This window comes from Stomoxys calcitrans, chromosome 5 (assembly GCF_963082655.1).
Source record: "Stomoxys calcitrans chromosome 5, idStoCalc2.1, whole genome shotgun sequence".
NCBI classification, from domain to species: Eukaryota; Metazoa; Arthropoda; class Insecta; order Diptera; family Muscidae; genus Stomoxys; species Stomoxys calcitrans.
Window position 1 is genome coordinate 98790106 of NC_081556.1, and position 27040 is coordinate 98817145.

At 42.6% G+C, this 27040-nt stretch overlaps 1 protein-coding gene and 3 long non-coding RNA genes across 22 annotated transcripts in view; 1 reads left to right on the forward strand and 3 right to left on the reverse strand.

The window, feature by feature from the left end:
• The window catches only part of LOC106085163 (antichymotrypsin-2), a 112238-nt gene that overhangs the window by 31078 nt on the left and 54120 nt on the right, over positions 1 to 27040 (forward strand). For 18 of the 19 annotated variants that reach the window (XM_013249242.2, XM_059369552.1, XM_059369551.1 and 15 more), the window contains exons 2-3: positions 20613 to 21544; positions 21619 to 21760. In XM_013249242.2, coding sequence (XP_013104696.2) covers positions 20613 to 21544; positions 21619 to 21760 — 1074 coding nt within the window. Of the gene's footprint in view, positions 1 to 15600; positions 15724 to 20612; positions 21545 to 21618; positions 21761 to 27040 lie in introns of those variants that run through there. The other variant, XM_013249234.2, reaches the window with a different exon arrangement.
• On the reverse strand, positions 568 to 8795 carry LOC131997825 (uncharacterized). Its single transcript, XR_009398448.1, has 3 exons — positions 2850 to 8795; positions 1309 to 1468; positions 568 to 1200 (listed from the first exon to the last, which is right to left on the reverse strand). It is a non-coding gene; the product is annotated as an uncharacterized LOC131997825 (long non-coding RNA).
• LOC131997827 (uncharacterized) lies at positions 8865 to 11883 on the reverse strand. The gene is made up of 3 exons (XR_009398450.1): positions 11818 to 11883; positions 10317 to 10415; positions 8865 to 10255 (listed from the first exon to the last, which is right to left on the reverse strand). It is a non-coding gene; the product is annotated as an uncharacterized LOC131997827 (long non-coding RNA).
• On the reverse strand, positions 12800 to 13757 carry LOC131997826 (uncharacterized). Its single transcript, XR_009398449.1, has 2 exons — positions 13541 to 13757; positions 12800 to 13432 (listed from the first exon to the last, which is right to left on the reverse strand). It is a non-coding gene; the product is annotated as an uncharacterized LOC131997826 (long non-coding RNA).

The window sequence follows — 27040 nt, forward strand, 5'->3', positions numbered from 1 at the left end:
AAATGAAGGATGAGATTGCCTGACAGATGCTACTTTGGATTGCGCAATCAGTTCTGGTGCAAAATTACCTCTCGACACACGAAAATCACTCTATACAAGATACTGATACTACTCATGCGAAAGAAGATGAAGCAGTTGTTGTGTGCGCGATGTCAGGGCGTTAGTAGGTCCCCATATTGACACTATTGTGAATATCATGATGTTCATTTGGTTGGCAACGCGGCCGAAACAGCTGGCCACAGATTGGAATTGATATATGTCAGGTCGCTTGGGGCCAAATATCAAAAATAAGGGAAAAAGCGAAAGGAAAAAGCCATATTAGGAAATTTAGGGAAAATGGCCGATTTCCTGGGCTTTTCCCTTTCTTTTGGATCTGGATATTGGAGCTGGCTGGATGGAGAGGAGAGAGTTTGTCTGCGAGAGATTGGAGAAGAAAGTTTTTTCGGCAAGTGTCTGCGGTTAAGTGAAATGCCCGGTGCCACAAAGCAGTGTGAACCACTTTTACCTTAATATAAACGCTATGAAAAAAAAAAAAAAAAAGGAAAAGAGAAAATAAAACACCAGTGGTAGCGAAAGAGTTTTTTATTTGCCGTGAATTTGTGTTCAAGAAAATTTGCATTTTTGGCTACAACCTAAATGAATTAATCAACTACAAATAAGAAAGAAAAACACAAGGCTAAAATCTACATGCCGAATAATCTTAAAAGCTACGTGTCAATTAATCTTGAAAAACTACATGCGAATTAATCCTAAAAACTACGTGCATCAGGAAGTTACAACCTAAAAACTATATGAGATTAAAACTTACCAACTAAACAGAGCGTAACTTGCAAACTAAATAGAGTTTAACTTACAAACTAAATAGAGTGTTACTTACAAACTAAATAGAGTGTAACTTACAAACTAAATAGAGTTTAACTTACAAACTAAATAGAGTTTAACTTACAAACTAAATAGAGCTTAACCTACAAATAAAAAAAAGGCTTAACCTACAAACTGAATTGGATTTATAGCCTAAATAGAGAGTCTGGAAAATATATGAAGTATAAGCAAAATAAGGAATAATTACAATACACCTATCGTCGGTCATCAGCCACGCCCAGTCACCATCGCCACTCCAATCAACGTGGGAGCTCCTGATGCTTGCAACCTCCCCGGGTTGCAAGGGTAAATGCCGGACTCCGGACCAAAACGGACGACCTATAAAGACAGACCTTTTTTTTTACAGTAAATACTTACATATATAAATATATTTGTGCCCAATACTATCTAGATATATATATATATATATTAATTTTCTTTTTTTACCTGGGGGAGACAAGAAGGGTTATCTGTCCCAACTTAAATTTAGTGAGTTCCGTTTTAGAGGAACCGTAGGCGCTAGGATCAGAGCTCTAATCCGGGTAGGTCCTCAATACGTTGATCAGGGAGCTTTTGCCCGTTAGGTGGGGATATCAGCTTGTCAAACCTAAAAGGAGAAAAAGGAATTGATTGAAAGAAAACAGAAAAGGCGGAATATATTCATATAGACTACACGGACGGACAGAACCAACTACCGACGTTTATACGCGGACGGACATCAGCGGCAGCCCGGCCGAAGCAAACCGGGAACCTTACTTCAGCGGATAGAAATGATCGGATCGAAGGCGAACGGTGGATGTCATTGTTGGAATTCTATTTAAGATTTCTTTGTACTTGTGACAATAAAGAGGGCAGTTTTATAACGTTTGGAATACGGAATTAGAAATGTGTTTGGCCTAGGCCGATTTTAGGAAGGTGGTAGGGAGCATGTAAGAGGTAAGTAGGGGTACCGATGTTGGGATACCTAGGGCATGGTGTGGGTATCATGGTGAAGCCCGATCGTGGCTTCTGTGGGAGGGCCAAGTGCTTGGCATACCAGCCGCCAAGCCACGTATCGTCCGGTGCAGTGTAGGTTATTTGTCCATTAATTTCGTGAGTGAACGTGTTTGTTTTTTTTTCGACATTGTCTCCTGTTCCTTTTTTTTCATGGACTTATTTTGGCCTACCTTTTTCTTTCTTTCTTACGCAAAGACCGGTATGATTTTTTTTGGTTTATGGTGTGATAGATGTCATGGTTGCAAGAACCACCCCCATCCGGCGAGCCCTAGCCGCGCTAAACGCCAGCATACCGGCAAGGCAATTCATGGCACCACAAACGGGGTTTTATCGTCAGATAAATCCCAACCTTGGAACACCACCATTAACAAAATGGCGCCCAACGTGGGGCCCGAAATAAGGCCTTTTAGTGTCAATAGTTTTTGTTTTGTGTAGAGAATGTCTTGGTTTACTTGTCAGTCAGGAATGAGTCCCGTTTAGGTCATTTAAGAGTCCCTAACGCGTTTGCTACATTTAAGACCCAAGTTAAGCAGTCCTTTTCTAAACGGAATTTCTTTTGGGGTACGATTATTTTAATCCAGAGGTCGTGATAGCTTCTTGGAAGTAAGCTTTTAATCGCCCCTTGGTTTTAATTTAGTTTTATCCCTAATTTCATCACAATAGCCCATTCATTTATTTCTATCAGTCCTACACATTATGTAATCACCAAGTAGAAGACGTCTCATTTGGTGAAGTCCCGCCCAGTCGAGTTTAGAGACTCTGGAGCACGAGCAGCTTCATCAAAGGGGGCGATAAATACTTGGAGATTACAGGATGTGCATTAAAGTGACAGCTGTCTCCGTGTCCTTGGTCTTGGTGACTAGTGGTAGCGATACCTAGTGTCATCAAATGCCTTTGGGCTTGGAGGAAAATGTCTACTTCTGCCTACATCTTTTCATATTTAGAGTCAATATTATTAAAGTTAGTTATAGCCTATTTGATTGTGGACTTACCTTTTTTTATCACGGGATACACGTTCTTCTTCGTCTTCGTACGCATTCGTGGCTTAGTCCATGGGCTGTAAGGCCAGACAAAGATTTATGTTTCCACGTGTTGTCCACCGTAGCTAACCTTCCATGTTTCATCGTTTTTTTTGTTTTCGCGTTTACACTCACGAAACCCTGGAATTAAAATGAATATTTGTATTAGGACATGCATACACTGGCACTATACGATACGTACATCATTTTACCTTTACTTACCTTTTTGTTTGTTTGTTACCTACCACCGATCCCTTACATGAATTTGTAGTTCCATTTCTCTTCTGTTTTCTTTTACTTTGGTAGATTTATTCCCTTAGTAGCAGGAGTTTTTATATACCAGATACATTTCCATTCTGCTGTTTGCTTTTTAGGAACTTTTGATTTTTCTTCAGCTAGCTTCTGTCCTTTGGATTTAGAAGCTTTATATTTTGGTTTTTTCAGTTTTCCAGATTTTACATTTCAGGTCACGAGGGGATTTCCTCTTGGCCATATTTTGGTTTTCACCTTCGTTTTTTTTTTTTAATTCTACATTCAGCTTTTGCACAGTCGTAAAGGAAATTTCCTTTTCGGCTATATTCTTTATTACATTTGTCTTTTGGCAGTTTAGTACATTCGTCAACTTTTTGCCTTTCTTTTTTCTTTTTGCATTTTACATTTCTTTATTTTGGCAAATCTTTTACTCCAATGGTTAACACTCGTTCGACAAACAGAGAAGATTCTGACCATTCCATAATGCAGCCAGGAACTTCTCAGAATTTTCGGGTGAGCACAACCCAACCAGCTGTGACTTTCACTACCACAACAACAACAACCTCAATGGCAGCCAGCAAGGCGCCGATCGCATCTGCGCGTTCATCCGTCGCTCCACCACTACCACAAGGCATGGACGATTTGTCGCGGCTATTGAATAGCACATTCAGCTCGCAAGGGCATGTATCATCTCCAACTTTTAGCCCACTCACTGGTCTCAACGTCCCAGCGCCTCCAGCAAACCCGACTATGAGTATTGGCATGCGCGAAATTATCTCTTCAGCCGTTGGTCTAGCCCGAATAGAGTTCGAGAGGGAGCAGACGGAAAGAATCAACAGCTTGATACCTACCATTGTTGAAGCTACTAAACGATCGTTAGGAGTGGGTAATTCCGTTCCTACGAACAATGTACCAATGGCTCAGCTGGCAACAGGACAGCCTGGACGCCCACTACTGGGCCAGGGACAGCATATATCTCTGGGGCCATCGCAAACGCATCCGTCTAGGGGTTTGCCACATATGCAGGCACCAGTAGTTCCACCAGTCACGTCATATCAACAGGCCGGGTCCTTATACTCACAGCCACCGCCTTTTGTACCAACCAGCAGCGCTGTCCCAACATCATCTATACCAGCACCACCAGTTTCGGAGGCCGGCGGTCTCAGCATGCCATCGGTGTACCGTAATTCTTGGGGTTCAGCCCAGCCAATCTATTATACGCCATTGAATGAGAGGCCACAACAGCCTAACACTCGTGAGCCACCAGCACATTTGCCGCCGCCGTCGCAACCAGCGCATTTCCCAGGTCCGTATTCACATTTTGGAAGGCCTGGAGGCAGCACGCACACTGATTCGGCCGCCAAGTTAAACCTGGCTAAATGGGGAATTAAGTTTGATGGAACCTCCAAAACCATGAACGTCCAAGAATTTATATTTCGCGTAGGCGAGCTCAAAAGAGATTACGATTGCCCGGAAGGCGAATTCCTAACTAAGTTTCACCAGCTCTTGGAGAAACCAGCGCTAGACTGGTACTGGAACCACCGCAAGTTTGTCCAATTTCGATCTTGGGAAGAAATTGAGAGGGCTCTGCTGACGCAATACCAGCGGTTTGAAAACGAATTCCAGATTCAAACACAAATTCTCAATCGTCGCCAGCAGCCCCAAGAAACATTTGAAGATTTTTATAATGCGGTGATTCAGTTGCGAAACCAGCAGAAGCAACCCTATCGAGAGGCGGAGATGGTGGAAATTATGAGGGGCAACCTGAAAACATCATTGGCACAGATGATATTCTCAGTGAGAGTTGACGACTTGGGGAGCTTCTACAGAGAAGTCAAAAGGGCAGAAAATCTTCTTGCAAGCCACCGTCAACAGTATCAACGCCCTAATCTAGGGCCGCAGCGCGTTCACGAATTAGCCTGGGAGGAAGAGTTGCCTTCGGAGGCCATGGAAGTGGATGCAATTCAAGGCAAAACAAATCTGAAATGCTGGAATTGTGGTTTGGAAGGTCATAGCTGGGTGGATTGTGCCGCGCCTAGAAAATTCTTTTGCTACAGGTGTGGTCAGGATGGAGTAACCGTCAGAAACTGCCCGAAATGTCAGGGAAACCGACAGAGGATCCCACCTCAGACTGGAGAGGTGCGGTCGACGCCAGTTTAACTCCAGTCCCGTCCCCTGATGAAAAGATCACCCTTCTTAGGAATTCCCAACAGCATAAGCATAGTTCTACACTTGTCCCAAAGCTTAGAGAGTTAAAGCCTTTACATGTCCGGGTACAAGAGTATAACGAGGCAAAGGCGAGGATTTTTGGGATCTCCAATAAGGTAAAGAAAGCGCGCGAGCGTTACAAAAAGAGGAAAGCTCTACGGCGACAAATTGCGGCCGCATCGCTCTACGAGGGTGACGACACTCGCTTTTATACACGGTTAGTTATTAATGGTCAAGAAATAGAGGGTCTGCTCGACAGCGGTGCCACGGTATCCTGTTTGGGAAAAGGTTGCGTCGACTTCGTCGGCCGTGCGAATCTAGTGGTACATCCATTCCACTCATATATACATACCGCGGATGAAAGCCCTCATAAAATAGTAGGTCGCGTCACGGCCACGGTTACTTTTAATAAAATGTCGCATGAAATAACCTTCTTTTTGGTGCCGTCTTTGGGAAGGTCGCTTTTTCTTGGCATAGATTTTATGCGCAAGTTTCAGCTCTTTGCCCAAATTGAGAGTTTGTCCACCAACAATGTCAGCCTTTGTGATGACGCTGACGGCTGGGTCAATGATGACAGAAAAGTCCATGTATTGTCCTACTTCCAGCGGAAACGCTTGGAAGAAGTGATTGAGAAATTCCCTTGCTTTTCTAAGAAAGGCTTGGGTAGGACACAGTCTGAGGTACACACAATCGACACACGTGATTCAACTCCAGTTAAAAGTAAGCACTACCCAGTGTCACCAGCTGTGCAGAGATTAATGTATGCGGAGTTGGATAGGATGTTAGCCTTGGGTGTGATTGAGCAGAGCGATAGTCCCTGGAGTCATCCAGTGACCCTAGTCCGCAAGGGCGAGAAAAATAGACTATGCATTGATGCTCGTAAACTAAATGCTCTCACCGTCAAGGACGCCTATCCTCTTCCGCATATTGAAGGTCTACTCAGCCGGCTTGGTGACACCTTTTATATATCCAGTGTCGACCTTAAGGATGCTTTCTGGCAGATACCCCTTGATGAGGCCAGTAAGGAAAAAACAGCCTTTACGGTGCCGGGGAGGCCTCTTTACCATTTTACCGTCATGCCTTTTGGGTTGTGTAATGCGGCCCAGAGGTTATGCCGGTTAATGGACAAAGTGATTCCCGCAGCACTAAGAGACCGTGTTTTTGTTTACTTGGATGACCTCTTGGTGGTTTCACCAGATTTTGACACTCACCTGGAGTTGCTGAAGCGTGTGGCCGAATTGTTAGCCGATGCGGGGCTCACAATAAATGTGGCAAAATCAAAATTTTGCTTCAAAGAGCTCCGATACTTGGGCTATATTGTTGGTGGAGGTACCCTCAAGGCGGATCCAGCGAAAGTTGAAACTATAGCGCGATTTGACTATCCAAAGACGGCGAGGCAAGTAAGAAGTTTTATGGGCGCCACCGGCTGGTATAGGCGGTTTATTCCCGACTACGCAACGGTAGCTACCCCGATCTTCGATACTCTTAAAAAGGGTAAGACTTTTGTGTTTACCGACCAGGCGAAGGCTGCTTTTGATCAGTTGAAACAGGCTCTGATTACCAGCCCAGTACTCTCTCACCCGAACTTTGAGAAACATTTCTATGTGCAATGTGATGCCTCCGACCTGGGAATAGGAGCAGTCCTATTTCAGAAGGATGACGAGGGCGGAGAGCATCCCATTGCATATTTTTCACAGAAGTTAACATCCGCTCAAAGGAATTATTCAGTGACGGAGAGAGAGTGCTTGGCTGTGGTTATGGCAATAAAGAAATTCAGGCCTTATATTGAATTAATGGCTTTCACCATCATCACTGATCATAGCAGCCTCAAATGGTTGATGTCCCATAAGGATTTAAGCGGGAGACTGGCGAGGTGGAGTCTCCATCTTCAGTCCTTTACGTTCGATATCGAACATAGGCAGGGTACCCAGAACATTGTTCCGGATACCTTGTCTAGGTACGATATGGACGAACTGTCTACGGACTTAGGACAGTTGTTGGATCTCTCCTCGCCAGCCTTTAAGTCTGACGCCTATCAAGATCTTACCCGGAATATCGAAGAGAACGCGGCAAGTTTACCCGACTTGCGGGTTGTCGACGGTATCGCCTACAAAAGGACGCGACACTACGACGGTGTCCCTTTGCGTGAGGATTTCGCATGGAAGTTGTGGATGCCGGCCGAGCTGACTGAACAAGTGATTGAAAGGGCTCATTGCCCACCTACCTCGGCTCATGGCGGATTTCACAAAACTTTGCACCGTGTAAAAGAGTACTTTTACTGGCCAAACATGGCGGTGCAGGTGCGAAGTTTTGTGAAACAATGCCGAGTTTGTAAGGAGACGAAGCCGGCAACCACAACTTTACGTCCACCCATGGGCAAAGAATTCGAAGTGGAACGACCATTCCAGCGCATCTACGTGGATTTCCTCGGCCCCTATCCGCGCTCCAAGTCGGGGAATTCCTTCATATTTATTGTTTTAGACCATCTGTCTAAGTACGTGCTGTTGAAGGCAATGGCTAAGGCGAGTGCCAAAAATGTGGTAAAGTTTTTGATTTCAGAAGTTTTCCATAAGTTTGGCACTCCAGAAGTCATTGTCTCCGACAATGGCAAACAGTTCGTAAGTAGGGAATTCCAGGACTTGGTTAAAAATTTCGGCGTGCACCATATGAGAACCGCTACCCATTCGCCACAGGCCAACGCGTCGGAACGTGTTAACCAGTCGGTACTTGCCGCGGTAAGAGCTTACCTTGGCGAAGACCACCGCGAGTGGGATAAGCACCTTTCGGAAGTGGAATGCTCACTGCGCTCGTCGGTGCACAGTGCAATAAACGTGACGCCTTACTACGCTTTGTTCGGCGTTAACATGATAAATCACGGCAGCGTATACAAAATTGCGCGCAAACTTCAAGTGTTAAATGAACCCGATATCGACCTTATGCCTAACTCGGAGAAGATGGAGCGAACCAGAGAGCTGATCAGAGCTAACCTGCATAAAGCTTACCTTAGGGGAGAAAAATCCTATAATCTTCGTTGCCGAAAAGTTAGATTCTTGCCCGGACAAGAAGTGTTTCGCCGTAGTTTTCGGCAAAGTAACTTCTCTAAGGACTACAACGCGAAACTTGATAAGAAGTTTTTCAAGTGTAGAATTGTGCGGCCTGTAGGGAACTCCTTATATGAAGTGGAAGATCTTCAAGGGAAATCTTTGGGCGTCTTTCACGCCAAGGATTTAAAGCAATAGGTTAAGACCATAGGTAGCATTCATAGGTTTAGGATTTTAGGCTTAAGTAAATGAATTGCTTGTTGCTTTGAATTAGATATGAATTTCGTTATTTTAGTAATTCTGTTTTTGTTTTTCCGTTTTTGCCTTGAATGGCATATGGATTATTTTTTTTTTTTTAAATTGGTTAAGATAGTGGTAATCAGTGAATTTTATTTTTATAAATCGAATGGGATAGCATAGTGTCCCAAAGCCAGAGTGGCGTAGCGCTCTTGGCAATATTTTTTTTTTTTTTTTTGTCTTCTTTCTTTTTCTAACACCGAATTGGTATATCGTTTCTTTTTGGCTTGAGCCAGATTTTTCTTGTTTTAGTTTTGGGTTTTTTGAGCCCTTATTTTATCTTTTTCTTTCAGTTGTTGTTTTATTTCTTCTAGTTATCTCCCTACCCGCAAAGCGCGGTGTTTCAAGCAATTCGGCTTGATGGGCGGCTGTGGCATTCCCCACTTTGTTTACCGACCGAAAGGTCAGTGATGAACCTTCTACACCGGACCTTGGAGATGGGCGCCAGAGTTTTCGTGACCAGAGTACCGCAGAAGCTCCCTCAGGTTGTGATTCCAACGTGTGCTGACGTCAATGGGCGGCCAACTTGTGACGTGTCATAGACCTCCGGAGCCTACCCCCCTGTGCCCCAGCGAAACTATGACATTAGGATGCACATCGTAGTAAGGTGGGAGGACGAATGAGGAATATGAGCGGCCAGAGGACGGTTATAGCGGATGGAATCACAGTGGGTGGAAGACACAAGGCAGATTCACCGCGGTGAATAAGCCGGTAACGCAGTATCCGGTGACGATGACTCTGGTACGCATCTCCAGATTGGTGGTCAGGATCACCACGTATGATCTCGGGTTGGCGAACGGTCTGGGGAGGGTGTTAGCCGCCAATCGGTTGGCCCTTTGACGCATGACCTGGGTTCTTGACCCTAACTAGTTAAGATCAATATTCCTTCTCACTTCATCCATTAAACTTGCCATCAGTGTTGTTGTGCTAAAGTGTCTCTTAAAGCCAAATTCAAAATTTGAAAATAATCTTGTTACAGTTTGACTAACAACAATCTGTCTATTCAATAAAATCTCAAAGATCTTGGAGAACACCGGTAGAATGCTAATGGGCCTAAAGTCGCTTGGCGTTGTCGGTCTGCTAATTTTTGGTATGGGCACTACCCTTGCAATTTTCCAAGCATCTGGATAGGAGGAAGTCATCAGTATATTATTGAATAAGGGTACAATTAATCTTGAAATGAGAGGAAATATCAATCTTAAAAATCTTAGTGGAACCCCATCAGCTCCGACAGCGTTAGATTTAATTGAATTCAACGCATTCCACACATCTGTCCCGTCCACTGGATGAAAATCAAATTCATTTAGCGGCCTCTCACCACTATAATTAACATGCGTTAACCTTGTGGCACCACTAGGTGGCGGTAACAAAAAGTGAATATTACATCCCTCAACGTCCACATCCGCTTTTGGAACGCAATTGGTCACAAATTTTCGTTCTACCCGATTCTAGTTAAATTGTCGGTCAACGGACCGGTATTTTGGAAGGAATAGAAGAGGAAAAACGGACTTACCTGTTTCCTCTGAAACTCGGATGGGCATTGTGTGTGTGGGGGGTTCCTGTTAGTCCCTGGGCGAAGACCTGTTTGGAGTCGTAAAAAGGTATAAGTGCAGATCTTTTAGGATACTTCATGTGTACTTACCTGTCCTTTCCGTTCTGTCCTTTCCTTTAAGGTTCTCCGGTTTGGTCCTTAGTCCTCAAGGATGTGGTGGACAAATTCCGTGGGAGGTATTCTTTGGATCTGAAAGTAGAAGGAAAGAAATTACCATTTAGTACCATTCACCTTATATGGTTTTATATTTTTAAATTTTTTTTGAAAGTTTTTGCTTGTTTTCTTTCTTTCTTTTTGTCCATTTCACACTAAATGCTTTATTTAAAAACACATTTTGGTTTATTTTTCAAATTTTTCCAAAGGCCACTTTGTAATTTTTATCGCATATTCACGATAACTTATAATTTCGACATTTTAATTTTTTTAAATCCTTTTTGATATTTCGCACTAACTTTCTCTTCCACTTTCACTTTTCAGTTCATTGAACTCTTTACGGCACTCGCAAAGTCACAAACCAATTTGGCTTTTGTCCGTTTTTTTTTTTTTTTTTCTTCAACCTCCTTCGTATTTTGTTTCAGAATTTACATGCTCTCCTTCGTTGTTTTTATTCACGTTGACATAGGTCATTTTCCAATTATTTTCACATAACCGGGATTTACTTTCCACATTCCAATTTTTTTTTTATTTTAAGAATGTCACTCTCTAATTTCAATTAATTTTCTGTTCATTAACTTTCTGTCCGTCCGAAGTCTATTTTCTTTTCAGCTTCCTTTTTCACTTCATCACATTATTTTTCTGGCACTTGGTGTTTCAATTCAGGTGTCCCAATTATTGATTTGTATGCACTTTACTTTTGTTTCACTCCACTAAAATTGGCGCGTTTATTATGCGTACCCCCCACCCCATTCATTATTTGAGTGGGTTACGCACACTTGCGTTTGGCACCGTTGCACTCCACTATTACGATCACACTTTTACGCACTCGCACCATTGATATTGGTGATGATATTTTTTATATGTACACTTGTGGGTGTATTGGACCGACGCCAACTTATTTTTTTTTTTTTTTTTTTTGAAACCCACGCTACTCACTTTTCCGGCACTGCATTTTTAGGTTATTGGGTTTTTTCTTGTATTTTCACTTATTTTTCACGTTTTGCTTGGCAATTTTCATTATTTTCCGCCATCACATTTAGCTCAGTGGCCTTAGCCACGGGTGGCTATTGGGTACTGGCGCTATTGGGTTTTTTAGACACTTCGGTTAAAATGTTTTTTGATTTAGGCTGGAGGATTTTTTTTTTTTTATTATTATTTTAGGGATTCGGTGAACTTTCCCCACCATTTTCTTTGCATTGTTCATCTGTTGTTAAGGGATTTATTGGGTTGTTTTAGAATTTGCTTCAACCTTTTTTTTTTTTTGTTACACACACGCACACACACATGCAACACTGCCATTTTCGTTCATAGCGTATTTTCACTTTATTTTTCTCGGGCAAACGCGCACGCCCCTTTAATTTAATTAAAGCACTAAAACACTCTTTTTATTGTACATGGCCACCAGTTTTTTATTTTTTTTTATTATTATACTTACCAAATAATTTCTGCGTCCATTGTTGCTGTTCCGGTCGTCCCATTGAAAAAATTGAGTTATTTCTTCTTCTTGGGCCTTTAGCTATCCATTTCATGCATCACGAGTTGATATCCATAGGCCAGACCTTAGTGACGGGCGCGTATGTCATTTCATATTAGGGGGTTCACATGCGGCGATATAAAATAAAGGGATGGACACACGTATGGAAGTGCAAATTTTAGTTGTGAAAATCAGCTATTTAAGGTAAAGGCTTGCAGCGTGGTATACGTTGACGTGTCCGAGACACCTTCTCCAGTGAGAGGCCGGCCCTAGAATTGAGTTGTGTTGAATAAAAGTTATTAAAAGAGTTGAGCTAGGGCGACGATTAATTCCACCAATTGAACGGCGGATTCCACTAATTGAGCGATTAGTCGATAGGGATGCCAGTTCGGATCACATTTTAGGGTTGCCCATTCGTAAACAGCCGGATTTTTAACCTTTCTACACTGCGAGAAATCGCACCTTTTTTCCCTCCCATCCTTTGATAGTGATATCGGCAGGATGGTTGGGTTTGTTGTGTGCGCGATGTCAGGGCGTTAGTAGGTCCCCATATTGACACTATTGTGAATATCATGATGTTCATTTGGTTGGCAACGCGGCCGAAACAGCTGGCCACAGATTGGAATTGATATATGTCAGGTCGCTTGGGGCCAAATATCAAAAATAAGGGAAAAAGCGAAAGGAAAAAGCCATATTAGGAAATTTAGGGAAAATGGCCGATTTCCTGGGCTTTTCCCTTTCTTTTGGATCTGGATATTGGAGCTGGCTGGATGGAGAGGAGAGAGTTTGTCTGCGAGAGATTGGAGAAGAAAGTTTTTTCGGCAAGTGTCTGCGGTTAAGTGAAATGCCCGGTGCCACAAAGCAGTGTGAACCACTTTTACCTTAATATAAACGCTATGAAAAAAAAAAAAAAAAAGGAAAAGAGAAAATAAAACACCAGTGGTAGCGAAAGAGTTTTTTATTTGCCGTGAATTTGTGTTCAAGAAAATTTGCATTTTTGGCTACAACCTAAATGAATTAATCAACTACAAATAAGAAAGAAAAACACAAGGCTAAAATCTACATGCCGAATAATCTTAAAAGCTACGTGTCAATTAATCTTGAAAAACTACATGCGAATTAATCCTAAAAACTACGTGCATCAGGAAGTTACAACCTAAAAACTATATGAGATTAAAACTTACCAACTAAACAGAGCGTAACTTGCAAACTAAATAGAGTTTAACTTACAAACTAAATAGAGTGTTACTTACAAACTAAATAGAGTGTAACTTACAAACTAAATAGAGTTTAACTTACAAACTAAATAGAGTTTAACTTACAAACTAAATAGAGCTTAACCTACAAATAAAAAAAAGGCTTAACCTACAAACTGAATTGGATTTATAGCCTAAATAGAGAGTCTGGAAAATATATGAAGTATAAGCAAAATAAGGAATAATTACAATACACCTATCGTCGGTCATCAGCCACGCCCAGTCACCATCGCCACTCCAATCAACGTGGGAGCTCCTGATGCTTGCAACCTCCCCGGGTTGCAAGGGTAAATGCCGGACTCCGGACCAAAACGGACGACCTATAAAGACAGACCTTTTTTTTTACAGTAAATACTTACATATATAAATATATTTGTGCCCAATACTATCTAGATATATATATATATATATTAATTTTCTTTTTTTACCTGGGGGAGACAAGAAGGGTTATCTGTCCCAACTTAAATTTAGTGAGTTCCGTTTTAGAGGAACCGTAGGCGCTAGGATCAGAGCTCTAATCCGGGTAGGTCCTCAATACGTTGATCAGGGAGCTTTTGCCCGTTAGGTGGGGATATCAGCTTGTCAAACCTAAAAGGAGAAAAAGGAATTGATTGAAAGAAAACAGAAAAGGCGGAATATATTCATATAGACTACACGGACGGACAGAACCAACTACCGACGTTTATACGCGGACGGACATCAGCGGCAGCCCGGCCGAAGCAAACCGGGAACCTTACTTCAGCGGATAGAAATGATCGGATCGAAGGCGAACGGTGGATGTCATTGTTGGAATTCTATTTAAGATTTCTTTGTACTTGTGACAATAAAGAGGGCAGTTTTATAACGTTTGGAATACGGAATTAGAAATGTGTTTGGCCTAGGCCGATTTTAGGAAGGTGGTAGGGAGCATGTAAGAGGTAAGTAGGGGTACCGATGTTGGGATACCTAGGGCATGGTGTGGGTATCATGGTGAAGCCCGATCGTGGCTTCTGTGGGAGGGCCAAGTGCTTGGCATACCAGCCGCCAAGCCACGTATCGTCCGGTGCAGTGTAGGTTATTTGTCCATTAATTTCGTGAGTGAACGTGTTTGTTTTTTTTTCGACATTGTCTCCTGTTCCTTTTTTTTCATGGACTTATTTTGGCCTACCTTTTTCTTTCTTTCTTACGCAAAGACCGGTATGATTTTTTTTGGTTTATGGTGTGATAGATGTCATGGTTGCAAGAACCACCCCCATCCGGCGAGCCCTAGCCGCGCTAAACGCCAGCATACCGGCAAGGCAATTCATGGCACCACAAACGGGGTTTTATCGTCAGATAAATCCCAACCTTGGAACACCACCATTAACACAGTACATGAAGTGTTTGAGAGAATGATCCTTCGCAAAATATATAGACCTGTCTGCGTTAATGGAGATCACAGGAAAATACATGGCCTATGCCGACGACATCGATATCATAGGTCGGTCACCGGAAATATTAACTGCAGCCTTTGAAAGTATCGATAGAGAATCAACGAAAGTGGATCTGGCAGTAAATGGAGATAAGACACCCGAGCGGATAGAGAAAAGGGAGAAAGTTGAGAGCTACAACTTTGAGATAGTCAGTAACTTTATCTACCTCAACAACGCCGTGACAGAAAGAAAGGACACCAGTTTTAAAGTAAAATGAAGGATGAGATTGCCAGACAGATGCTTCTTGGGATTGTGCAATCAGTTCTGGTGCAAAATAACATCTAGACACACGAAAATCACTCTATACAAGTTACTGATAGCACTCATCCGAACGAATAGAAGATATTGATAGCACTAATGCGAACGAATATGAAGCAGTACATGGAGTGTTTGAGAGAATGCTCCTTCGTAAAATATATAGACCTGTCTGCTTTAATGGAGACCATAGGCGGAGTATGAACGACCACGAGTTGTATGAAGACGATAGCATAGTTAAATGCTTCAAAATTCAACGGTGGCGTTGGCAAGGTCATATTGACAGAATGAGTAAGAAGCTCCAGCGAAGAAGTCTTTTGAAAGGCAAAAGCAGAAGATCAAAACTCGGATGGAGTGGCCAAGTGGAAAACAACATTTCGAAACTGGGTATCAAAGATTTGAGAAGGAGGAATAACATTTCTGTAATGGCCAGCTAAAGTCAAGTAAAGAAGAGCACAAATTCATTTCCTATGATAATCGAGCCATAGTCTGACATTGAAGTAATTCACAAGACATTTACAGATATGTTAACTGCAGCTTTTGATTTCTTTACTATTCTTCTGCAGATTGACTATTTAATTCTTGATTAGATTGATTTACTCTTCATGTACTCTTCTACAATATGAGGCATTTAGTAAAAAAAGGCATCTGGTATTATAAAACAGCCCTGTTTTCGAGATTTGTTTGAGGAGAAACTTGTTATACCGTTATCGCCTGTAGTCTCTGGTTCTACTGATAACAGAAGTATACATTTTGTTAATTTCATATAAATAGGGATTGACAATTTATGGATTATCAGTATAAGACCACAAACGTGACAAGCTCTCGGTTTTTTTTGTGCGTATAGCATTGTGATTAGTGAGTACTTTTTCCGATTTAAAATCGCAAAGCCCAAATCATGGCAGGTAAATAAAAGAAAGAATTTCAAATAAATAAAAGCTTAAAAAGTGTGGTGCCAACGGCTTCAATTTTGGGATCTTATTTGTTAAGCATGTGGTGATATGAAGATTAAAGTTTGCTTTCTATTTGAGCCGGAAACTGTTTGTCTTCATTTTCTCATAAACTGTAATGCGTCATATAATGTCACCAATATTTTTCTAAATATTATGGATAATACAAAAATGGAATGAAATTTTTCCGAAACACATGTGTGAATAGTGAATATTTTCTTACTTGGTTGGCTGATGCTTGTTTACAGCAGTAGTATCACATTTGTTTATTGGAAACATGACACAAATATTTGCCATTAATGTTATCTCGAAATTCGAAACAGAATTTGGGAATTTTTTGTGAAAATGCCAAATGACGTGTCATCATTAATTTATACGCATATGGTTATATAGCCGTCATTAAAGCTATAAACAAGACGGGAAAAATTTCGGTACCCCTATCACTGATTCTGTTGGCTATTCAGACTCACGAAGATGTTATCGTACATTATGATATCTGAGCAAGAGGATAAGGAAGAGGAGTTCTAGTTTCTACCCTTGAAAAGACACACACAGACTCACAGCATATGTTTTATGGTCTCTTCTTCCTCGACATCTTCATAGCTGCAGCAAAAGTCGTTACTTGCAACTTTCAGTCTGGCAACATGTTTTCCGATCAGACAATGACCTGCCATGACGACCACAATAACTGAGACGTCCGTTCTAGCCAGCCACAGCAAAGCGGTCAAGTCCAGATTACGCCTTTGGATCCGGCCGAGTATTTAACAGCACGTGGACTTTTGAAGCGCGGTCCGCCAGACTACAACACCGTATACCGGCACGGGATAGCCGTGTGCACTACACAAGCTGGAACTTTGAGGTCCCATCTGTGTGGTGTTCTATGGTGTCACGAGAAGCTTAGCTGCGAGCTACCGGGAGCGTCCACAGGTTGGGGTTAGTGGAATGCTCCCTATGGAGTAGTTGCAACGGCAGTCGTGGGGCAGGTTATACGAGATGCAGATGTAAATAGATATGGCATATTACTCACAGGAAACACTCACACACAGCAGATGTTTTATGGTATTTTCTTCCTCGACATCCTCATAGCTTCAGCAAAAGTCTTTACTTGCAACTTTGAGTCTGGCAGCATGTTTTCCGATCAGACAATGACCTTTCATGAAGGCCACAATAACTGAGACGTCCGTTCTAGCCAGCCACAGCAAAGCGGTAGATCTCTTAAAGTCCAGATTACGCCTTTGGATCCGGCCGAGTATTGAACAGCACGTGGACTTTTGAAGCGCCGTCCGCCAGACCACAACACCGTATACCGGCACGGGATAGCTGTGTGCACAACACAAACTGGAACTTTGAGGTCCCATCTGTGTGGTGTTCTATGGTGTCACCAGAAGCTAGCTGCGAGCTACCGGGAGCGTCCACAGATTGCGGATAGTGGAATGCTCCATATGGAGTAATTGCAATGGCAGTCGCGGACAATCAGCGATATCGAGCGGAGAATCTCAGTGAGAGGTCGGGTGGCACCGGGTCTTGCACAAATACTGAGTGTCTATGATGGCGCCTTAAAATACCCAATGGTCACTCTGTTCCCGTGGCGATCGGTCCTTTGGATCGGAACGAGCTTGCTCATCATAGCACGGGATACCTGTGTTCTGAAACTTTGAGGTCCAATCTATGTGGTGTTCTATGGTCTCACGAGAAGCTTAGCTGCGAGCTACCGGGAGCGTCTACAGGTTGCGCATAGTGGAATGCTCCATACGTAGTAGCTGCAATGGCAGTCGCGGACAATCAGCGATATCGAGCGGAGAGTCTCAGTGAGAGGCCGGACGGCACCGGCTCTTGCACAAATACTGAGTGCCTATGATGATCGATATGACAAGGCGAGTTATTGGCGCCTTAAAATACCCAATGGCCACTCTGTTCCCGTGGCGATTGGTCCTTTGGATCGGAACGAGCTTGCTCAAGTACAGGAGCTTGATGAGGATCGCCACCTCTACATGAAAATGTGGTTACAACAACAACCATATACCATTATAGGGCTGACAACTGCAGTATATGTTCAACTTTGGCCCACAGCTCTCTTGCAGGTGTATAGGCCAAACGTTGACTTTCCAAAATGATGGATTGGAAGTTCAATTTCCTGTTCAGCGGAACACACATGACATCACAACCATTGGAATAAATTTCGAAATGTGACTGAGCTCGCGCTAAAATAATACCCAATGTCCACTCTGTTCCCGTGGCGACCGGTCCTTTGGATCGGAACGAGCTTGCTCAACTACAGGAGACTGACGAGGATCGCCACCTCTACTTGAAAATATGGTTACAACAACAACCATATACCATTATAGGGCTGACAACTGCTATATATATCCAACTTTTTGCCCTTGCTCTCTTACAGCTGTATAGGGCAAAAGTTGACTTTCCAAAATGCTGGATTGGAAGTTCAATTTCCTGTCCTGGGGAACACACATGACATCACATCCATTGGAATATATTTGGAAATGTGACTGAGCTCGCTCCTTTTTTTATACCCTCACCATAGGATGGGGGTATACTAATTTCGTCATTCCGAAATATGCGTCTAAGGACCCATAAAGAATATATATTCTGGATCTTTATGACATTTTAAGTCGATCTAGCCATGTCCGTCCGTCCATTAGTCAAAAGAACGCTAACTTTCGAAGGAGATGAGCTAGGCCCTTGAAATTTTGCACAAATACTTCTTAAGAGTGTAAATGGGACATATCGTCTATGTTTTGATGTAGTTGTCATATAAATCGATCTTGGATCTTGATCCTTGAGCCTCTAGAGGGCGCAATTCTTATCCGATTTGGCTTATGTTTTGCAGGTGGTGTACCAGGTACACACATAGATAAATGATGTAGTACTTATAGACATTTGTTTTAAATCTTTGGATGTCAAAGTGGGTGGGAAAAACATTAGCCGGAAGTCGATTCCACATACGAACGGTTCGGGTGAAATAAGAATTCTCTCTGTAATGCATTGTGCGGCCCGCTGGCCAATCATTTGCAAACGGGTGTGAGTTCCTGGAATGTAGTATCCCTGACATACATCCTTACATCAGGAATAAGAAGACGAATATCAGACGAACACTCACCATGAAAATACCGATAGAACAGCGCCAAAAAAAAAACCCACATTGCGACGATGGTGAAGGAAGGAAATCGAGTTGGATACCTCACTGTCCCAATCAACGCCATCGCTCTCCTCTGTACACGGTCCAGTAGCTCCAGGGATGATTTTGAAGCTCCAGCCCATACATGTGAGTTGTACTCCATTTTCGGCCTTATGAAAGTGGTGTAGATGTTAAGAAGATCAGACGGAGCGAAGTAATTCTTACACCGTTTAACGAAGTCTAAACACTTGAATGCTTCCTTCGATACATGTTTAGCCCAACGTACATCACTTTGTATTTTCATGCCCAGAACATCAAGAGCTTCTGATTGCTCAACATCTACACCGTTGATAGACAAAGATGATCGTAATGGGTCAGCGGATCGTTTGTGTGACAATAAGCAGCACAGAGTCTTCCATGCATTAAAATCTACTCGATTCATTCGACCCCACTCAAAAATGGCCAGCAAATCCTGGCGGAGTGTATCGTCCATAACCCGCCTCTTGTCCTTAATCTCTCGAAGACTTGGCCTATGGTCGAATGAGTACGAATGACAGAGATTACATATGAGTAGATCGGATTCGATGTCTCACCCAACAGATCGTTGATGAAAATTAGAAAAAGAGAAGGAGAAAGAACAGAGCCATGGGGTACACCTGCGGTCAATTTGTGCTCATTGGATGAGAACCCATCTATAACGACTCGAATGGTGCGATCTCTGAGAAAGCTCGAAATAAATCGAAAGGAAGCCATTACCGACACCAAATGCGACAAGCTTTGATAGTAGTGCACCGTGTCAGACCCTATCAAATGCCTTGGAGATATCCAGAGCCACAACCTTACTCTCACCAAACTGGTGGATTGAGCGACTCCAACGTTCCGACAGAAGTGCCATGAGGTCACCCGTAGAGCGATTTCTGCGGAACCCATACTATTGGTCGCTAAGAAGGCCATTAGACTCTAAATACCTCACAAGATGGTGATTAACCATGCTTTCCATGACCTTGGAGAGAGCGGAGCATATAACCATTGCCCCATAATTCGCAGGGTTGCTTGCCTCACCCTTCTTGGGTATTGGCTAAAAGTTCACGGTAGGCAAGATTGAAAAGGTTGCGTAATGGACGAGCGAGCGTCAAAGAACACTTGCGTAAGACAAGTGAGTGTTGATATGCCATCCGGACCCGGGGATTTATTTACGTCTAGATTTTTAAGAACCCTTTTAACTCCACTAGTTCGAAAAAATATTTGGGGCATGATGCCAGACACATTTTTGATTGAGGGGAGTGGTTGATTAATATCCGGCAGGGAAGAATTCCCTGCAAATATATCAGCCAACAGGTTAGCCTTGTCAACCGGGTCAGTGAACGTTTGATCGTTCTTTTTCCAACCTTTTCGATCTGACAGCATCTCTGCATGTCTGGCTAAACCAACTTTTGTCGCCTGATTTAGCTTTAGTCTTAACTGAAATAAATGATGGCCTTTTGTCAACCGAAGTTATTACAGTTTGAACATATTTGCTCGAAATTTGATACGGATTGCTTAATGACCCATTTGAAAACATCCGTCCATCAAATTGATTCAGAATTTGATACAGCTCCCTCATTGTACTAATAGGGTAAGTGTAGGGTATTATACATTCGGCTCCTCCCGACTTTTGCCTTTCCTTACTGGCTTATCATAATTTTTATTTTTTTTTTTCTTCTCATTTCAGTAAACCTCCCTGCTATACTTAGCATTCTTGCTTTTATCCTTATATCGCTACCCTTCAGCACTCAAGGTCCCCACAACAATATGGCCACCGTAGAATTCTCCAACAGCTTGGAAAACTTTGGCGTAAAGCTCTTCTCTGAGCTAGCCAAAACAAATCCCCAGAAGAACATTGTCTTCTCTCCCTTTTCCATTCAGACTTGTGTGGCCATGGCTCGCATGGGCGCGGCAGGTGATACTGCTGCCGAAATGGATAAAAGTGTGGGCTTTACTGCGGCCAATGAGGAAGCATTGGCCGATAACTACCATTCGATTTTGGCCGCCTACCAGGACAGCAATATTCTAAAGATTGCCAACAAAATCTATATCATGAAGAACTATGAAACCAAATACAAGTTCAATGAATTGTTAACCAAGAAATTCTTCTCGGGTGCTGAAAATATTGACTTTGGTGAAAGCCAAAAGGCAGCCAATACCATTAACGGTTGGGTTGAATCGAAGACCAATAACTTGATCAAGGATCTGGTCTCGTCGGATTCCTTGAATTCGGATACTCGTCTGGTGTTGTTGAATGCCATTCACTTTAAGGGTGAATGGGTGCATCCCTTCCCCGAACATGGAACCCGCGAAAAAGATTTCTATTTGGATGAAACCAACACCGTTAAGGTGCAAATGATGCACATCAGTGAAAACTTCCGTTATGGAGAATTCCCCGAATTGGATGCCACCGCCTTGGAGATGCCCTACAAGAATTCCGACCTCTCCATGTTGGTTATCTTGCCCAACTCACGCACTGGTCTGGCTGCTTTGGAGGAAAAATTGAAGACAACTTCATTGCACGATTTGACCAGCAAAATGTATTCCACCAAGGTTATCGTGGATATGCCTAAATTCAAGGCTGAATTTAGTGCAGAACTGAAGGATGTGCTGACAAATGTGAGTGTTGAGTTCAAAGGTTTGCTGCTGCAACTCGAAAAAATCATGAATCTTTTTTTTTTCATTTCTTATAGTTGGGCATGGGCCATATGTTCTCTAGCAATGCTGACTTTAGTAAAATGTTGAAATCCCCAGAACCATTGCAGGTATCCAAGGTTATACACAAGGCCTTCATTGAGGTCAATGAAAAGGGCACCGAAGCTGCTGCTGCTACAGGTATGTTGTTGTTGTGTTTTTTTTTTTGTTATTTGTTTGGCTCTTTCTATTCCTTTGTGTTGCTCATCTCCTTTTTGTTACTAACCTACACACTTTTAACAACTGTCCTTTGAAATTGTCCCTACTTTAATTATAGTACTTGAAAAACACCTACAAATGTGGAAACTGTTGAGCGTGTTAATTGTTGTTGGTTTCTTAATTTTCCATGAAGACATTGATTTCGCATAATTTTTACTAAAAGTCTAATTAAAAAGCTGTATATAATTTGAAGTTTATGTGTAAGACCCAACAAAAAGACAGCACAGAACTACTTTCTAAAGAGTGATTTTTAGGAGCTATAGGAAAGTTGTTCAAAAAATACATAAAATTGCATGAAATCGCTGAAAGTCGGGTTCGAATCCTGGCGAGACCATCAGAAACAATTTTCAGCGGTGGTTATCCCCTCCTTATGCTGGAGACATTTGAGAGGTACTATGCCATGTAAAAACTTCTCCTCAAAAGAGGTGTCGCACTGCGGCACACCGTTCGGACTCGGCTCCAAAAAGAAGGCCCCTTAACATTGAGCTTAAACTTGCATCGGATTGCATTCATTGATATGTGAGAAGTTTGCCCCTGTTCCTAAATGAAATTTTCATGGGCAAATTTGCAAAGGCGTCAAATCGCACGAAAATCTTCACCGAACTTGCCTCTCAATAAGTCCATTATTACGCGTGTAGTTTTGCATGTGGCACTGTCTTGTTGAAACCACATGTCATGCGAGTCAAGGTTTTGCAGTTTGGGTAAAAAAAGTTGGATATAATCTCACGATTGCGCTCACCATTCACAGTGCTTTGAAGAAGCACGGTCCAATGATGCCACCAGCCCATAAACCGCACCAAACTGTGACCTTATCGGGATGAATTGTTAGCTTTTGCAATGCTTCTGGCTGATCATCTCTCTCCAAAATCGACAATTCTGCTTATTTACGTACCTATTGATCCCAAAAATGAGCTTCGTCGTTAAATGGAAGAAGCGCGCGATGAACTTTCATTACAGAGCACGCATTTTGATAGTAAAATTCAATAATTTGCAAGCGTTGTTCGTTTGTCCGACGATTCATGGTTAAATTATAGACAGACCAACTTAAGATGTTTGACAGTGAAACAAAACTCGAAACGTGGGTGAACTGTTTAAACCAGTGTTGCTAAAAAGGTAATAGCTACAAAATCACCCTTTATTGGATGTTGCAATCTGGCGATTTGTAATTGAGAGAATAAAGCGACATTTATTACCAGGAACAGGCAGGAGGTACTACATGTGACCTTTGTCTCGGGAGACATAAGCGACCGGGAAGTGTTGGATGACAACAGTCTTCCGATCATCGTTATATTAGTTTCAGCCTTGGAGAAAAAACTGCAGAGGTTGTTCCTCGGCTAAACAGAGAAAAGGCGGATAAGGATAATTTTCAGCACATATTCTGAACGACCATCCTTTTTAGACCAGAAAAGGAACTGGAAACTGCGAATGACATAGACATAATGGTCAAGCGGATCATGAAGGCCCTGAATGACTCGTTTGTGTCATCATGTCCTAAGGGGCAAACAATGATCGCCTCGGTGGACCCCAGAACTGGTTGATTTAAGGAAGACCTGCAGAAAACTCTTCAACAGGGCGAAAGCCACTAGGGCACTACAGAGTCCTGGGTGGAATTCTGCAGCTCAGTGGAGGATACATGTAAGGCCTCTAGGCTAAGAAAATCCTATCCTCGAGACCTATTACGGTGGTTTATATTCAGAGGTCATGGAATGTATGCACAAGGTCTAAAGAGGAAATACTAGAACTATTCGTTGATATGCATCTCCTGGCCCGGCACGGGATAGAAAACCACACAGTCTGGTTCGACACACAGGTTCGATCTGTGTGGTGTTAATTGCAATCACGAGAAACTTAGCTGCGAGCTACTGAGTGCGTCCACAGGTTGCGAATATTGGAATGCTCCATATGGGGTAGCTGCAATGAAAGTCGCAGACAATCACATACCGAGCGGAGAGTTTTAGAGAGAGGCCGGGTGGCTACTGCAGAAATACTGAATGCCTATGATGCTCGATATGACAAGGCGAGTTATTGGTCATGGAATGTATGCACAAGGTCTAAAGAGGAAATACTAGAACTATTCGTTGATATGCATCTCCTGGCCCGGCACGGGATAGAAAACCACACAGTCTGTTTCGACACACAGGTTCGATCTGTGTGGTGTTAATTGCAGTCACGAGAAACTTAGCTGCGAGCTACCGAGTGCGTCCACAGGTTGCGAATATTGGAATGCTCCATATGGGGTAGCTGCAATGAAAGTCGTAGACAATCACATACCGAGCGGAGAGTTTTAGAGAGAGGCCGGGTGGCTACTGCAGAAATACTGAATGCCTATGATGCTCGATATGACAAGGCGAGTTATTGGCGCCTTTACATAACCAGTGGTCACCTTGCTCCCGCGGCGATCCGTTCTTTGGATCGGAACGAGCTTGCTCACCTACAGGAGCTTGACAAGGATCGCCACCTCCACATGAAAATGTGGCTACAAAAACAACAACAACAACGCATTTCCCGAGAAACTCTCCAACAGAGCACGTGGCGCCAGAAGAGGTTGTCACTGACATGCATTCGTCGGAGGTTGTTGGGGAAATGATATCTAAGCAGAGAATCCTTTGCGCGACTGAAAGTTTCGACTCCTTTAAACCGGCATGTCCGCCTATGACGCTGAACGCCTGGGTTCGAATCCTGGCGAGATCATCAGAAACAATTTTCAGCGGTGGTTTTCCCCTCCTAATGCTGGCGACATTTGTGAGGTACCATGTAAAACTTCTCTCCAAAGAGGTGTCGCACTGCGGCTCGCCGTTCGGACTCGACTATAAAAAGGAGGTCCCTTATCATTGAGCTTTAACTTGAATCGGACTGCACTCACTGATGTGTGAGAAGTTTGCCCTGTTCCTTATTTGAATGTTCTTGGGCAAAATTTACAATTTGCATACTGGAGAATTGGTCATGAGTTATCATTCCTAATTGTTTTTTAAAAAGTCGCTTATTATTGGTTATCTGTTAAATATATTGGCTAACTAATGTTATTTCCCTTGAAAATAGTTGCAAAGTATACTCATCCTTCTAGAACTATCCCAGGACCTATCCTACGGTGTTAGAATGGTGGAAATTCGTCACCTCGAGCGACAAACCCTTATAAAAGTGATAGGTTTTATCCATGAAAGGGGACGAGAACTGGGACTGGGGTCCCTGGGTCGGGTACCTATCACGAGAGGACCTTTCCCGTGACAGGTTTGGGAACTGTCCCATTTCCCGTAGGGTAATTTTACAAAATTTCAAGCGAATATTTTCATTTGTATGAACACTCGTAATTTTGACAAACGAAATGTCGGCCGAACGGACGAATATGGCTAGCAGAAAATCATTGATCATGTCCGGGTCGTGTTATCCGAGACTGAGTTTTAGTGATTCAAAAATTAGCGACTTCTTCCTTTAGAGCCACATGAAAGATAAGGTGTACGCCAAGTGCCCAGCAACGATTCAAGCCCTCTGGGTGTGGGCTAAGCACCCCCCAGAATAGTTTTAGGCACCCCCTCACCGAAATTTTAAGAATTAGGCTGTAGAGAGCTTGGATTCCGTTTGTGGGAGCTAAGCCTTATCAAACAAAAGGGACTGGTGACGTTTATGCATACCTTCCTCTAAATCTTATAAATAAAAATCAATTTGTGTTTGTTTGTGTGTTTCTTATAGACTCAAAAACGGCTGTATCGATTTTCTTGAGATTTTCACTGATGGTGAATGATCCCGTGGTGAAAATAGGGTACTAAATTTTTTGATATCTGAAGGGGAGCGGACCCTCCCCCTTACCTTTATTTTCAGAAACGCCAGATCTCGGAGATGGGTGATCCGATTTAAGCGAAATGTTGTGTGCTCCCTTAAAGTAACCCACAAACAAAAATTTGGTATTCAAATTTCGGGTGGGGTACCTAGGGGGGCGTCCCATCCCAAAACCTACCAAATATATATATACACCATTCACGACAATATGGGACTCAAATGAAAGGTATTTAAGATTAGAAAACTTATCTGATGTCCAATTGTCGGATCAATTGCTTTGGCGACCGCCCCAACCCCCAAAACGCCCGTAAATCGAACATATTTACCGACTATGGCAATATGGAACTCAAATGAAAGGTATTTGCGAGTAAAATACGAATCTGATATCTACATTTGGGACAAAGTTTCCCCAAAACACCCCCCAAACATGACTTATTTACTGACGATAGCAATATGGGGCTTAAATAAATGGAATTTGAGTGTTGAATACGAACTTGATATCCAGAAGTGGGACCAAGTGTTTGGAGGGGCACCCTTCCCCGAGAACATACCCCAAAAAAGACAAATTTACGACCATAGCAATATGGGACTCAAGTCAAATGTCTTTGGAAGTAAAGCAGGAATCTGATATCAATGTTCGTGAAAAGTGTCTATGGGGCTACCCTTCCCCCCATAACACCACCCAAATAGGAATTATTTGCTGGATATTGCAATATGAGGCTCAAATAAGAGGTATTTTAGAGTAGAACACGAATCTGATACATATTTTCAAAGCCAAGTCACTGAGTGGCCGCCCCATCGCCCAAAACACCAAAACAATTTGGGTCTTCAAGACAGTGGGGCTCCTCGATATTCATTGTTTTTAGGGCCCATACCCCAAACCGGACATATTTGCTGGCTTTTTCAATAAGGGGTTAAAGTGTATGGTATTTGAGATAAGAAAACGAATTCGATATCCAATTTTGAGGCCTATGGCAATATGGGGTTCAAATATATGAGAATAGAGCACATTGCTGATATATTTTCAGGGCTTAGTGATTGGGGGACCACCCCACTCGCCAAAAGATATTTCCCAACCAAGTCAAAGTGGGGCTTAAATTAATGGAACTAGGGGGCAGAGCAAGAATTGATACCCACTTTCGGGACCAATTTTTGTGGGTCTACGCCTTTCTTAAAATTTTTTGGGGGTCTACCTCTTTCCCAAAATACCCCTCAAAGAGCAATTTTTTACTGACCATCGCAATATGGGGCTTAAATAAAGATACTTGGGAGTAGAATACGAATTTGATATCCAAATGTAGGACCATGTATTTTGGGCTTCACCCCTTCCCCAAAATACCCCCCAAAAGATAAAAATTGTTCGACCATGCCAATATGTGGCTCAAATGAAAGGTATTTAAGATTAGAAAACGAATTTGATAACCAATT